At 65.0% G+C, this 14,121-nt stretch overlaps 3 protein-coding genes across 4 annotated transcripts; all 3 read right to left on the bottom strand.

Annotated features, from left to right (window-relative positions):
• Window positions 1–2,845: 2,845 nt before the first annotated feature.
• S100A16 (S100 calcium binding protein A16) lies at window positions 2,846–4,394 on the bottom strand. 2 transcript variants are annotated; one of them, XM_084303149.1, is made up of 3 exons: window positions 4,274–4,394; window positions 3,643–3,811; window positions 2,846–3,527 (listed from the first exon to the last, which is right to left on the bottom strand). In XM_084303149.1, exons 2-3 carry the CDS (start codon window positions 3,799–3,801, stop codon window positions 3,363–3,365), a joined length of 324 nt encoding a protein of 107 aa, XP_084159275.1. In that variant the 5' UTR covers window positions 3,802–3,811; window positions 4,274–4,394; the 3' UTR covers window positions 2,846–3,362. The 2 variants fall into 2 exon arrangements, with proteins under 2 accessions (XP_084159275.1, XP_084159276.1); XM_084303150.1 differs by having other exon boundaries at window positions 4,151–4,335.
• A 4,293-nt stretch (window positions 4,395–8,687) lies between these two features.
• LOC311220048 (protein S100-A14-like) lies at window positions 8,688–10,424 on the bottom strand (the record flags this gene model as incomplete). Its single annotated transcript, XM_084303434.1, has 3 exons — window positions 10,336–10,424; window positions 8,905–9,051; window positions 8,688–8,807 (listed from the first exon to the last, which is right to left on the bottom strand). Exons 1-3 carry the CDS (start codon window positions 10,366–10,368, stop codon window positions 8,688–8,690), a joined length of 300 nt encoding a protein of 99 aa, XP_084159560.1. The 5' UTR covers window positions 10,369–10,424.
• Window positions 10,425–11,368: 944 nt separating this feature from the next.
• On the bottom strand, window positions 11,369–12,668 carry S100A13 (S100 calcium binding protein A13). Its single transcript, XM_084303260.1, has 3 exons — window positions 12,535–12,668; window positions 11,992–12,168; window positions 11,369–11,552 (listed from the first exon to the last, which is right to left on the bottom strand). The coding sequence occupies exons 2-3, from the start codon at window positions 12,142–12,144 to the stop codon at window positions 11,415–11,417; spliced, it is 291 nt and encodes a 96-aa protein (XP_084159386.1). The 5' UTR covers window positions 12,145–12,168; window positions 12,535–12,668; the 3' UTR covers window positions 11,369–11,414.
• Between the last annotated feature and the right edge of the window lie 1,453 nt (window positions 12,669–14,121).

Raw genomic sequence — 14,121 nt, 5'->3', positions numbered from 1 at the left:
CCGGGGACGGTGTCAGGGGGTGATTGGGACCCGTCCCCCCACCCACCCTGCTCGAATCCACCCGGGATGCTGGCACCTCTCCGGGGGCTGTTTTGGGGTGCAGCAACCGCTGGGTGAATTTCATCAGGAGGGCAAATTTGGGGCACAAAGGGACTCACCAGGGTCGGTGCTGCAGTCGCCGGGGTGCTGTAGCCGCTGGGGTGCTGCAGCCACCACGTGCCGGGTGTTTATAGCCCATCTGGGGGAGCTCTGCCCAGCACAGCCCCTCGCCTTGGGGCTTTCCCGGCTGGAGGTTTCACCCACACCTCATTTTTGCCTAACGAACCGCGTGATGCCATTAGTGAGAGGTGCTGATGGGGTGCTGCTGGGGGCCGAGGAGCACGCGGAGGGATGGGGCACCCCACAGGGTTACCACAAAAAGTGGGACACCAGCCTGTGTCCCCACTAAGCCACTGCTGCCAGCAGCTCTCTGGGCGCTTGCTCAGTGGCCCCAGTCTCCCCAGCACAAACCAGTGCAAATGAACTGGGGACTGGGGAGGCGGCAACGGTTTTATCCATACCACAGGCTGAGGATCAGTGGGGCAGGAGGCATCGGCCCAGATGTCACTGCAGTGCACGCTGAGACAGCCCAAGAAGCCAGAGGACCGCCTGAAGTCCACCGCGTCGTCCTCCTCGCCCTCCAGGTCCTCCATCAGCACAGGGGGAGGATGGCGGGGTCAGGCACGGCGACGCACAGGTGCGCATCACCGTAGCCGGGTGGCCTGGGCAGATGGGGAGCCCATTCTGGGGGGGGGGGAGAGAGCCCAGCCCCAGCCTCACATCTCTCTGGGCAGCGGAGAAAGGCATGAGGGTGCTGGTGGGGCTCAGCTCATGGGGCTGGGCAGCTCCACCAGCTCAGCTGGCACTTGTCACCCCCCTGCCCTGAGTGCTTGCGCAGGGTGACAGCGGCGGTGGTCTGCTCGGGGGGCTATGCAGAGCTCCTGGAGCCCATATGGCTCTTGGCATGGGGACAGGGGAGGCTTTTCCCTGCTCTGGGTGCTGGCCAGGAGATGTCACTACTGGTGGTGTCTCCACAGCCTGGACTTTTCTCCCAGCCCTGCCACCAGGGGTGGGGACTTAGGGGGGACAGCCCTAGGACGACCCCAGCCACCCTTCTCCTCCATGGGGGTCCTTCTGGGGGGCTTTTTGCTTTCTCAGGTCCTCCTGGATGCCTTCTGCTGAGCTCTGGAGGTCTTCCTCCTCCCAGAGATTTGGTGGCTGGAGAGGACCACAGGCAATACACATTTGCGGCTTTTTTTGGAGTCTTGCAAATCCTTAGGGCTGTGTCAACCTTTATGACAGCCTGGCAGTGCTTGTCCCCGAGGGGAATGGGGTGGGTCCCACAGACCCCAAAACATGCCGGGGACAGGCCCTGGCCACCCAGGGGCAGGAGGAAGGATCTGGCCAAGCCCTGATTTCCCAAGGAGGGACGAGAACCGCAGCCACCTGCACTGGCACCTCGCCCTGCGGTGGCCTCGGGCGCGCACCCAGCACCCAGGGCTGGCAGAGCCGGAGCTGAGGAGTTCCTGGTGGGTGTGGGTGCGTGTGCTCGGGGTCAGCTTCACTCCCCAGGACCCTCCTGCCACCCATGGGTGCCTCGAGGCTGGGGAACCCCAAAGCTGGGGGAGCAGCAGGCACAGGCTGCCCGCGGCTGTTGCTGCTGGGGACACGGGGACGGGAACGTGGTCCCTAAATGGGGACCAGCTGTGGAGCCTGGCAGCCCTGTCCTCATCGTTCCCCTCCCCGCCTGCCGTATGGTGCCACCCAAAGCACCCGAGGCTTTCCAGGAGGAGCACCCCGGGGTGCAGCTGTCGCTCACAAAGCACCCCTGCCCACGCAGGGAAGCATCCACGAAGCACAGGGGGACAGCCCTAACTACGCACCGCAGCCCTTCTGCCTCCAAAACGGGGGCGTTGGGGGCCGGATGCCCCCCACCCTGCTGCGGCACTGGGATCCCGTGCAGGCAGCCGGGCACAGCGCCCAGCCCAGCCCCGCAACCAGTACCATGAGTCACGGCCCTGCCCTCGCCCCAGCAGGATTCCTGCACCGTGACTCAGCCCCGGCCCTGCCCGACGGCAACGGCTCCCACGGGGTACCCCAAAACCCACCCGCCATACCCCAAAACCCACCCTGGGACCCCAGTCCTGCGTGGCAAGAAGGGGGGAGCTGCATTGTGGGGGGACAGGGAGGAGGTGGGAGCTGGAGATGCCCAGGGGAGCGGGGGGCTGGATGGGAACGGGGGTCCCGGCTCTGAGGTGCTGCCACCCCATATGCTGTAGGACACGGAGGGGGGCGCGGGGACACCCCCGGGGGAGCTCAGGGGCCACCTCCCCACTCGCAGCCCTGCAGCCAAATCCCCTCCCGGTGGAAAATCCCCAGCAGGCAGAGGGCTCGGGCTCCTCGCCAGCGCCGTGGGCGTCGCGGAGCGATGTCAGCACGGACGGCCCCGGGTGCGCAGCGTCCCCGTCCCCAGCAGGGTTTGAGCTGCACCCAGGCGCAGCGCGCGGCTGGGGGTCCCCGGGGTGGCCGTGCCCTTGGGGTGCACAGATTGGGGGTGCCGTGATCCGAGGCTGCTCGGGGACCTGAAAGGGGACGCACGGTGGCAGCACCCGACGGACGCGCCGGGGGTGTTGCGGTGTCTGCTGACACCTCGCGGTGGTGCGCGCAGCCCCAGGCACCGGGCGAGCCAAATGGGGCGTTACCGGGTGACAAGGGGCAGGGCAGACCCCATCCTCCGTCCTCCCCCACCACCGCCACCACCACCCCGTCCCCACAAGGCCAGCCTCAGCGTGCCCCCGCTGCTCCTCCAAACTTTATTGCTGCAATAAATAACCGCACGGCCTTGCCCAGGCGCACCGAGCCCGAAGGAGCAGGCAGGGCAGACCCTTCACCAGCTGGGGCAGGGGGGAAAGGCAGGGGCAAGCCCGTTCCCCAGGGAGATCCCGACACGGTGACGGGGAGAAGGGGGCTCCGCGGGAAGAGGGGGTGCCGGTTGCGATGGGGTTTCTCCCAGCAGGGCTGAGAACAGACAGCATTCATGCCCTAGATGCGGGGAAGCCTTTCCCTGTGCTTCTCACCCAGCATCCCAGCAAGGATGGGACACTCCGAGGGGGGAGGAAGAGGGCAGGGATGGGGCGAGGAGGAGCCCCCCGTGCCAGCCTCGCACCCCTTCACTCCATCACAAAGGCTCTGCCTGCCCCGGCAAAGCCGCAGGAGGCTGGGATGCTCCGGGACAAGCAGGGGCTCGGCAGCGGGGGAGAAGCAGGGGGCCGTGGAGAAGCAGGGGCTGAGCCCGGGGGGGTCCGGGCGGGGAGGGCAGCCCGCTACTTGGTGTGCTTGATGCTCTGCTCCTGCTGGCGGATGATGTGGGCGATGGGGCTGGCGATGCCGCCTATCAAGGTCCAGTACTCCTCGAAGCTGATGCGCCCGTCTTTGTTCTCGTCCAGGTCGCAGATGAGCTTGTCGGCCGCCCGCCTGTTCCCGGTGTCCTGCGGGAGAGAGCGGAGATGTTGGTGCTGGGGAAGGGACGGGTGCAAGGTGAGGGGGACCCCAGATGTGCGGCAGGAGCTGGCCCCCACGTGTCCCCGCACCGCCCGGCCTCACCGTCAGCATGTGGTTGAGCTCACAGCTCAGCATCTTGCGGAAATCCTTCTTGCTGATGCGCCGCGGCTTCCGGCAGCAGCAGCGGCTCGAGTACTTGTCAAAGTTGTTCACCAGCACCTGGATGGCCCATTCCAGCTCCGTGCAGTCTGCCATCGCCATACGCGGTCACCTGCAGGGACCAGGGTTGGGGGGAGGCTGTAAAAGATCGGGGGTCACCAGGCCACCCGCGAGCCTCATGGTGCCATCAGGGTGCACGACGAGAGAGGAATCCATGGGACGGCGCAAAGCCGGGTGCCCAGTTCCCTGCATCACCCCAAAAAGGCAGCACCTGCCCCGCCTGCCCCCCCGGGGCGGCCGCCCCCGCGCGTGGGATGGGGAGGCAATTATGGCGCCAGGGCCCCGCAGCACCCGGACCGCGGCGCCCGGTTCCCAGGGCTCATTAGGGAGGAATGGGGCTGGGAGCGGCGGGCGAGCAGGCGCACAGCGGCGGCACGAGGGCAGGAATTACCGGCCGGCCTTCCTCTTGCTTCACGGCGCCGGGAACACCCCGGCGGGGCTCTGGGTTGGGGCGTCCCACTGAGCAGGTCTGGGCCCCGTCAGCCAAGGGTTTCCCCAAATCCCACGCTCCTACCCTGCCTGCGAACGGGGTGTCCGAGCCTTGTTCTGCGCCCCCCCGGCTGCTCCAAGCCAGGAAGCCCCTTCCTATGGAGGAACCCAACGGGAAGGTGACCGTCACGGGGTCCAGCATCCGCGTCCTGGGCAGGATGCGCACGGGCGGGGACGGGAACTGCGTCGCCTCGTCCGGCCTTGGCTCTTTCCTGCCCCAGCCGGGGCACGGAGCAGGGGCTCAGGGCGAGCTGGGGCACGGCGCTGCCGCTCCTTTTTGCAATGCTGATTTACACCAACATTTACACCTTGGGTGCAACGCCGACCAGCCTTGGAGGAATCCACCCCAAGGGGTGGCTCGTTGCCATCCCCAGCTCCAGCCTGGCTCCCCTGCACCCCAAATCCACCTCTCTCTGCACCCACCATCCCCAGTTCAGCCCCACACTGAGGACGGTGGCTCATCGGGGTGGTGACAAGGGACATGAGGTGCTCCTCATCGCAGAAGGGTGCCCAGGAGCCATCCCCATTCCTTTGCCGTCCTGTGGTGCCACAGCCCTGTGCCACCCACTCCCCGGGCTGGGGCTGGGTTTTGAAGGGGGACCCAGTGCTGGCAGCAGGCCCTGCTGTGAGCAGCAACGCTCATCACGTCCCCACGAGAGCCACTCACCGCAGACATTCATCTCCATCCCCTCCCTGTCCTTGGTCATTAAATACCACCACAAATTAACCAGACTCCAGCACACCCATCCCCTGCATCCCCCAGGTGCAGACACCAGGCTGGGGTCCCCCATCCCCAGCCGCCTGCACCCAGCCCGTCCTCGGGGCACCACAGCTCCTGCTTCCCCACTGACTCACGGCACCATCCCGGCCCTGCCATGCACCCCTGGGGACAGTTTGGGGCTCAGGGACCTTGTCCCCATAGTGAGGGACCCGTAGTGGGATATTGTCACCACACTGGGGCATGGGGACGCCAGGAGGGCAAGACGGGGCTCGTCGACTGCTCCGCTCCCGCCGCCATGGTTTCTGCTTTCTCCTCTCCCTCTCCTTCCTCCCACAGCTCCAACCCATGGCTCTGGCATCGCAGTTGGTGCATCAGGGGGGAAAATTCCCCTTCCTGGGGGCCAGCCCCCTACAAGCCCCCCCCTGCCAAGCTCTCCATCCCCTCCACCCCAGCCCCGCGCGCGCGAAGCTGCCGAAGGGCTCGGGGGATTTCCACCCAACCTGCGGCCGCACGTCCCAGCATGGATCCCGGTTGAACGTTCTCCCCCATGGGAGCAGGCGCCGATTTTCCCATCCTGGGCTCGGCACCTTACCTGGCCCCGTCTGTGGGTCCCGCTTTGTCCGTCTGTCACCGCCTTTGGCAGCAGAGGCAGTGGGAGCCGGTGCCGCCCGCTCGCCGCTCACCTTGCACCCATGCCCTGGGCCCAGACGGGTTTTAAAGAGGCTCCCGCCCCTCCCTGACGTTCCCAGGGCGTTCCCAGGCCGGGGTTCACCTGGAAGCAGCTCGGGCTGATTGCAACACCCGGCCCTGCAGAGCAGGGGCGCAGCAGCTGCAGCCCCCACCCCATGGCCATGGGGTGACGGTGGGCACGTGGGAGCCAGCCCAAGGACCCCCCCATCCTCTCTCGCTGTCTCTCCCAGCCCCATGTTTCCCCCAGCATGGTGTGAGAGGTTCATAGCGAGGTGGGGAGTAGTATTTATTGGAGTAGTATTTATTTGAACCAAATTTGCTCATTCTGAAGGCAATGCTGTGAAAGCACCTTGTGGTCTCTGATACATCAGGGCCCTGGAAGCACAAGCGCCAGCCCCAAGCAGGGCCATATCCAGCTCTCAGCCATCTCCAGATACACAGGGATAGATAAGGTGCTGGTAGCTGTGCTTGTAAACTCACATCCATAATTAATCGGGCCAGTAAATTGTACCCCTGTGTGTCGGCCGGAGCAATGGCGCGGTGATGTGATGCCCAGATTAGATACAGGAGGTTTGGGGAGCTGCACATTTAGGGATGCAAAATAGGAGGTGATGGAGCCCAGGCAGGAGCCACCCACGCTTTTTCCTTTGCTCTCTGGGGACCTTTACTCTTTGGGACACCAGTCCCGGAAAAAGTGCGTGTGTCATCCCCGCTCTCAGCCCTCTTCTTCCTAATCTCGGGGGGAAGGAAGCAAAGCCGTCCTCGGTGGAGGTGCTCGGGTGTCATTGCTGCAATATCCCAGGAGGGTGGGAATCCCTCCCCGACCCTGCAGGCAAACAGCTCACCTCTGAATCATGGGCTTTCATTACCCTCCTGTGCCTGGCAGATGTCACAACCGCATCCAGGCCCTTATTTTTACAAGGCATCCAAGGGCGTGTGCGTGCGCTCGGAGCAGCCACGTAGGGCCCAAACCCATCACAAGACAGTTCCCAGCCAGCCCGCTTGTCCCCACAAGCTTCTTCTGCCCCCCGTCCCACCAGCTGGAGGGCGAGGGGCAGCTGGGCTTCTTGCTGGCAGGCTCTGCCCCATGGGACCCACTGCAGAGGGGCCCAACGAGGCTTGTGGGGACCAAAATAACCCCGCTGTGCCCCTGCACACGGCAGCCACCAGCCCCGCTGCGTTTCTCGGGGCTCACCGCGTGGCTCACACGCATGCCCAGCCACCGCTGAGTCACCGAGGGTCACCGGCGCGGGCTGAGCTGTTTTCTGCCACCTGCGAGGACTTTCCAGGTCCAACAGATACTTATCAAGGATGGCTCACGCCGCTGGAATCGCCGTCCTCCCGACAGCGCATCGTCACGCTGGGGTCGCCAAACCAGAAGCATGGAGTCCCCACTCCCACGGCCGGGAGAGCACCCAGGAGCCCTGGCTCCCCTTTCCCCTCCCATCACCCCAACCATTTGACACATTTCCTGTCTCTAATTAAATGCACACCACACCTCTCGGCTTAATTTCCATGTATTTATTTCCAAGGCAGGAACAATAAATAGTCATTCTCATTGTGAAATCCACCCCAAGGTGAGAGGAGACAGAGGGTGGCCGCGGCCGAGTCGCGGTGGCGGTGCCGGCCGCCAGCCTGGGAGGACCGGCCACCCAGCCTGGCCTCAGGTTTCATCACTTTTCTCCAGGGTTTGGGGTTTTTCATCGTTTTGTTTCCCCAGAGCACAAAGTGCACGGTGACAGAGGTGTGGAGATGGTGCCCGCACCCCCTGCACCCATCAGGGACCCCATCCCGATCCCTGTCCCCATCCATGTCCCCATCCCTGTTCCCATCCCCGTCCCCATGTAGTGCTGCCCACGGGCTCCTCGAGGACATGGAGCTCAGCAGAAACCATGGTTCCACACAACCTGGATGGGACCATGGCAAGGAAAGGTGGATGGCCAGGCTCGGTGGGTGCCCTGCACCTTCTCCAACCCATTTCTTCACTCTCCAAGCTCTCGTTGCCTGTGCTAATTGCTCCGTCCTAGGAAGCCACCGCTTTGTGGCACTTGCTGTTTCCTAATTTGCTGCAATTACACGGAAATCCCACGCTCACCCAGCCCAGGTGGGATCCTGTTCACTGGAACCACAGCTCCTGGCTCTTTCCAAACCCAAAGATTTCGGGGCTCCTCTGGGCTCCCTCGTGCCCAAATCCCTCAGGGTGTGGGTGACACAGCCCTGCTGTGTTTGTGGGGTCCCCAAATGAAGACCACGGGCATGGGCCATGCCACTACATGGGCACCTGCACACCCACAGCCCCGTGCACACACCCACAGCTCCGTGCACACCCACAGTGCACACACACATGCAACCCTGTGCACAGTTGTAGCACCCCATTCCACATTTGCATCACCCCTTGCATGCCCACAGTACACCTTGCACACCTGCAGCACCCCTTGCATGCCTGCAGCACTCCTTGCACACTTCTAGGACCCCTTGCACACTTGTAGGACCCCTTGCACCCTCGTGCTCTGCACTGGGGCTGCACAACCCAGGAGCAAGCGATGCTCACTCAGCACCACAGTCCCATCCCTCCCTGCTGCCCCTTCTCCCCCAAAAAACAAGGTGTCCCCATCCTGGCTGTGTTTGTTTGTGTTTTTTTTTTCCATTTTTCCTTTATTAATTTATACAAAAATGGTTGCAAGTGACGCAAGCTGATAACAACCCGCCACCAGCTCAGCCCCGAGCCTGGCTGCCAGCCAGGGGCAGGTGGGGAGCCTCGCGCAGCACCCCAAAAACTGAGCAGCGCAGGCATCGTGCCCCCGGTCCAGGAGGGTGGGAGCAGAAACTATGCCCAGGCCACCAACGGCGACATCGGGGCTGGCCCGGAGCCCCCACATCGAAGGGATTTGGGGGGGGTGGGGAAAGGAGCAAAGTCCCTCTCGCTGCGACGCTCCGGGGCCGGGGGACCTGCAACCACGCAGCCGCCGGGACCTCATCGCGGTGCAGAGCCCGAGGCCTCGGGCGCCTTCTCGTCCCCCGATGCCCTCTACTTCCTCCGGCAGCCCTTGGCCGCGTCCCCCATCATGTCCCAGTACTCTCCGAACTCCAGTTTGGCCTCGTCGGGGTCTCCCATGCACTCGATCTTCTCATCCAGCGGGCCTACGCACTGCGGGGCGGGCAGAAAAAGCATCAGGGGGGTGATGGGGATGCGGGGTCCCACGTCCACCCAGACCCCCCTCGTTGTCCCCAGGCTCTGCCCTCACCTTCCCCAAGTGGGGCAGCTTCTGCACCACCAGCTCCCGCATCTCGTTGGGGGTCAGGTACTCCTTCTGCCCCTTCACGGCGTAGCAGTGGAACTGGTTGATGACGGTCTCGATGGCCTGCTCCACGTCGGTGAGCTCCTGGCAGTCCTGCAAGGGGGAGGAGAGATGGTGAGGTACCAGATGGACACCCCTGGGATGGAGGGGAGACCCCCAGGATAGATGATGGGACATCCCTGAGATGGATGTGACATCCCCAAGCAGATGTGCCGACGCTCCCTGTAGATTCTGCACCCCCACACGCCGATTTAATGAAGCTCCTTATCAACACAACACCCCCCCGTTCGGAAGTGGGACCCCTCGTACAGACGTGGGACACCTCGTATGGATGCTGACCCCTCTGCAGAGACCTGAGACCCTCGTACAGACGCAAGACCTCTCCACTCTGCTGTGAGACCCCCTGGACAGACATGAGACCCCCCAACACAGATGTGGGACCCCACCTTTTAGATGCAGGACCCCTCTCTCCATATATAAGACCCCTCCTTCCAGGCCCTGCACGCCCCCAATACCCTCACACAGCCGCCGTACCCCTCCGTACGGTCACGACACCCCTCTGTGCGGCCACGACACCCCAAAACGACCCCCCCGGCAGGTCTGTCCCCCCCGTCTCTCCCTGCCCAGCCGCCCCAGCGTCTCCGGGCGCTACACCCACGGCGCGGGGGCCGCCGCCGCCGTCCGGACTGGTTCTTCCTCTCCTTTGCACAAGCGGCAGATGGAGGTGTGAGTCAGTGCCCGGGCGCACGGCGGGATGGTGGCCGCCCTCCTCCCATCCCACGGGGGCTGCAGCCCCCCAGCCCCAGCCTTGGGGGGGTGCGACCCGGCCCGACGCAGCTGCCCGACCACTCGTGCTAATTAAGCGAAGCTGGATCTGAAGGGAAACGACGGTGATTCACCCGGCGCTGTGGTTTCCCCTCGAAACACCTTTAAACCACATCAGGCGATGGCCATTAGAGAAGAAACCGGCAATCTTCAGAGCCTCAGCCCCGCGCCCCGGCCCCAAATCCTCCGCAGGTGCAAAGCGCCCGGCGAGAGCCCCCCCCCGACACATGGGGTGGGTGCCTCCAGTTTGAAAGCAGAGGGAAGCAGGAGACTTTCTGACATCGGGCATCCTCGGAGAGGTTGCAAGGAGCGGGGTGGCTCGGCAGGAGCTGGAGAAAGCCGCCTGGGTTCCCCAAGCTTTCAAACCCCCGGCACCAGGTGCCCAAGCCCGGGGCAGCGTCTCCGAACCCCAAATTCATCCTAGGGGTGGCCCTCGGCCCCGCCGTACTGCTCAGAGGCACCCCATGCTCCGAGGGATGGGGGACACATGGGGTCCCCCCCCATGCCCCACGGCTTCCCGGCCCTCCCGGTGCCGCGGCGTCGCTCAAGGACCTTGCGCTTCTTGCGGCAGTTGCACTGGCCCATGCTGCTCCTCGCGGGGTCTGAGGGTCCCTCGGTGGGGCTGTCTGCTCCGACGGGGTCTTGGGGAGCTGGTGGGGGAGGGGAGAAAGTCGGGATCAGCTCTTGCTTGTTTGGGGGGGGTTCCCCTCCTTCTGCGTCGGGGCGAGGAAGGCGCCCTGGGATGCGCTGAGCTGCCGGGACATGTCCCGGAGATGGGAGCGTCCCTGCTCCAGCAGCAAGTCGTGGCAAAGCCAAGCGTGGGAGCAAAGCGGGGGCGGTGAGACCCCCAGGCACGGGGACCCCCTCCCCGTGGAGGCGGCCAGGCCACTTACCTGCTCCGAGGGCTGTCCCGGGTATGAGCGGGCTGCGGTGCACCGGGGTTTTATACCAGGGAGGTGTGAGTGGGAGCTCCCTGCGCACGGTGTGGTGCAAGGCGGCTCATTTCGGAGCCTGGCCCCGGGCCAGCGTGGGGCTGGGAAACGCCTCCTTCCCGGCCACACCGAGCGCTCCCCATCCCCATCCGGCACGGCACGGCCACGCAGCGCCGCGTGGGAATGGCCACCGGGCACCGGCTGGCTCGGGGACGGGGCACCCGTCACCCCGCCGAGGGGATGGCACCGCCACCCAGCCTTCTTGGGGGATGGGGGAGCTGAACGCCAGGGCTGGGGGCTCGGTTGGGGATGCTGAGCCCGGCGTGTGGTTTATCGAGGGGACGCATCCCCAGGTGACCCTGGAGCGGATGGATGTTGGTGTCCTGGAGGTGGCCGCCACCAGCAGCCATCGCAGAGGTGCTGCTGGAGATGGTCCTGAGCCCCCCGCCAGCCCCAGATGCATTCTGCCACCCATTGGGGCTGCTCTGCGTGACCCCACAGGGTGTGGGGTGGGACCCTGCAAGCCAGACCAGCACCAGGGCACTTTGGGAACGGCCCCACCTGCTCGTGGCATGGATGAACCCAGCAAGGAGATGGGCTGCTCGCACCTGAGCCTCCCGCTAAGAACGGCAGTGATGCCCATGCTCGGGGAAACCTCTTTTATTAGCATCGTGTCACCCAAGTGTCCCCCCGTCCCCGTCACTTCTTCTTCTCCGCTTTCTCCCTCCGCATGGCCCTGGCCAGCTCGCCGATCAGCCGCCAGTACTCGCTGAACTTCAGCTCCTGGTCGTTGTTCACATCCAGCTCCCTCATCTTCTCCTCCAGGGAGGGGACGTCCTGTGGGGAGGGCAGGGGGGGCTCAGCGCTCCCACAGGGTCCCCAGTGAGCAGGGTGGGGACGGAAGAGCCAGGGCTGCCACCACCAGGGGACACCTCCATCCCCGTCCCCAAACAGGGCTCAAGTGAGGGGCATCCCCCGCAGCAGGGAGCCCCCAGCCCAGCTGAGGGTGGTGCAGAAAGGGGTAATGGGAGGGACAGACAGACAGATGGATGGACAGACAGACAGCATCGGTCCTCTCCGCCCCCCCACCAGCAGAACACCTCCACCTGCAGCAGCTTGGACCCTTCCTGCACCACCCGAATTCCACTTTTACTTTTGCTTTTACACCCTTGGCAAACCCCAGGGTACCGGGAGCAGCCACTGAGCACTGGGGGCTCCGTGGGAACCACCCAGCCCATCCAGCCCTCCCCCCCCCCCATGCTGCCCTGACCCTCACCTTCATCAGGTTGGGCAGCTGGAGCTGGACCAGCTCCTTGAACTCCTCGGCCGTCAGCGTCCCCTTCCTGCCCTCCTTCCCCGCGTAGGTGAAGAAGACGGTGACGACGGTGTCGATGGCCCGCTCCAGCTCGGTCAGCTCACCCGTGGCCATGGTGTGCGGGGGGCAGGCTGGGGGCTGCAGAGCCAAGAAGGGGGTGGGAGGGGAAGGAGCATCCCGGGGGGGTGATTGCTGGAGGGGGCTGCGTGGGATAAGGGACCCCCCACCCTTCCCCAGCCCGGGGTGCAGCGAGTTTGCACAGCCTCAGCCCTGCAGAGCCGAGTCCCAGTGCAGCTGTGGGCTGCCCCGTTACGCACTAGGGATCCAGACCCCCTCCCAACCCCCCAGCATCACTGCGGGGAGGGCACAGCCATTTGGGGACAGCCCTGCCATCCCACAAACAGAGGCAGCCAGGGCAGCAGGACACCAGGAAGCAGTGGCACCGTGCAGGCCCCAAACGCCGCCGTGGGACGGGATGGGGATGAGGCAGCGACCCCGACTTACCCCGCTCGGCTGCGGGTGGCTGCGGCCCCCCACGGGGTTTTATACGGGGCGAGCGCGGCGCTTTGTCCCCCCCGGCCGCGGTGTAGGGTTTCCCGTTGCAGCCAGGCGCACGGACACCGCCCGGCAGCCGACGTTTTCCCGTCTTCCCGTCTCCTCCCTCCCCGCATGGGCAGCGGCCCAAACCCAGCGCTCGGCACAAACCCGTGTCCGCACCGTGCCGTGGGGGCGCAGGATGGGACCCTGGGGTCCCACAACACATTCACTCCATGGGGTCTGGGGCTCAAACATCACCTGGATCATTCCAGGGGTGCAGGCCATGTCCCCTCCCCTAAATGCATCCCATTCTCTGCTCTGCCCCGGCGAGGATGGGGATGCACCGGGGACGGGAACTTTGTCCCCATCGCTGTCCCCACCGCTGTCCCCATCGTCCCCCGATGCCGCAGCTCATCCCGGCTGCGGAGCCAGGGCTGGGCTCACCCCGCACCGAGTGAGAGTTGTGACTCAGCCACCCACTGACATCATCCCTATTAATAGTGGGCTTTGTGAAAATTAATTAATCCAAATTAATTAGGGGGTTGGGATTGCCCGAGCGCTCCCCTTTAATCCCTGGGTATTTATAACATGGCAACCCCGGCAGGTGTCCGCTGCGGCACGGCCGTTCCCACAGGGCCCCCGAGCTGTCCCCATGTCACAGCACTGGGGACACTGGTGGCATGGGATGGAGGGGACACGGGCGGTGTTGGGACCGTCCCCACCGGGAGCACGGCCCTAATTGCTACTGCCCCCAGTCCCTGCCAGGGCAGAGGTTTGCTGGGTTGCACAGCCAGGGTTGTCCCCAAAGTTGAGTGACATCGAGCGTGACGGGGAGCAAGGATGGGACAGGGATGGACCCAGGGAGCCCAGTCACCAGTCCCCATCACCAGTTTTGGGGACCAGGAGCAGGGTGCGATGCAACCGTCACCGTCCCTGACGCATTTGTTCCACCTGTCCACGGGGACAGGGTGGCTCCAGCCGGCACCGGGCAGCCCGGTCCCCACCCGCGCACCCGTCACACCAGCTCACGGGGGAGGAATTGGCTTCCTGCAGCCCCATCCGGTCCGTCCCCATCCCCGGGGTGACGGGGGGACGGGGACGGGACTTCCGTCGAGCCCCACGTCAGGGGACCGGGATGGGAAACCGCCGGGGTGAGTCAGGCTCGGAAGGGACAGGGACAGGTTTGGGGTGAGTCACCGGCCCCAAGAGCCAGGCGGGCCCGTGACTCGCCGTCCCTGGAATTCGGGGTGCCGGGATAGGGTGAGGAAGGAGCAGGCAGTGCAGCGGCCCCGTGATGGGATGGATGCGCGGGCAGGGAGCGGTGACGTGGCCTCGGGGTCCCCGGCGCTATTGGGACAAGCCGAGCACCCCGGGGCAGGCTGTGGGGTTGGTGCCTGTCGCTGTGTCCTGGTGCTGTCCCCGACCTCTCTCTGCTCTACCAGGGGTGCTCAGAGTGGCTGTGGGCACTGGGGGCACTGGCCCAGCACTGGTCCACACCATCCATCAGGACTCATCACGCTCCCCATCCATTGAGGCCACGGTAGAAAAGGCCAC

The sequence above is a fragment of the Netta rufina genome (genome assembly GCF_964035555.1).
Source record: "Netta rufina genome assembly, chromosome: 29".
In the NCBI taxonomy this organism is placed as follows: Eukaryota; Metazoa; Chordata; class Aves; order Anseriformes; family Anatidae; genus Netta; species Netta rufina.
This window is presented reverse-complemented; position numbering and strand designations above follow the sequence as displayed.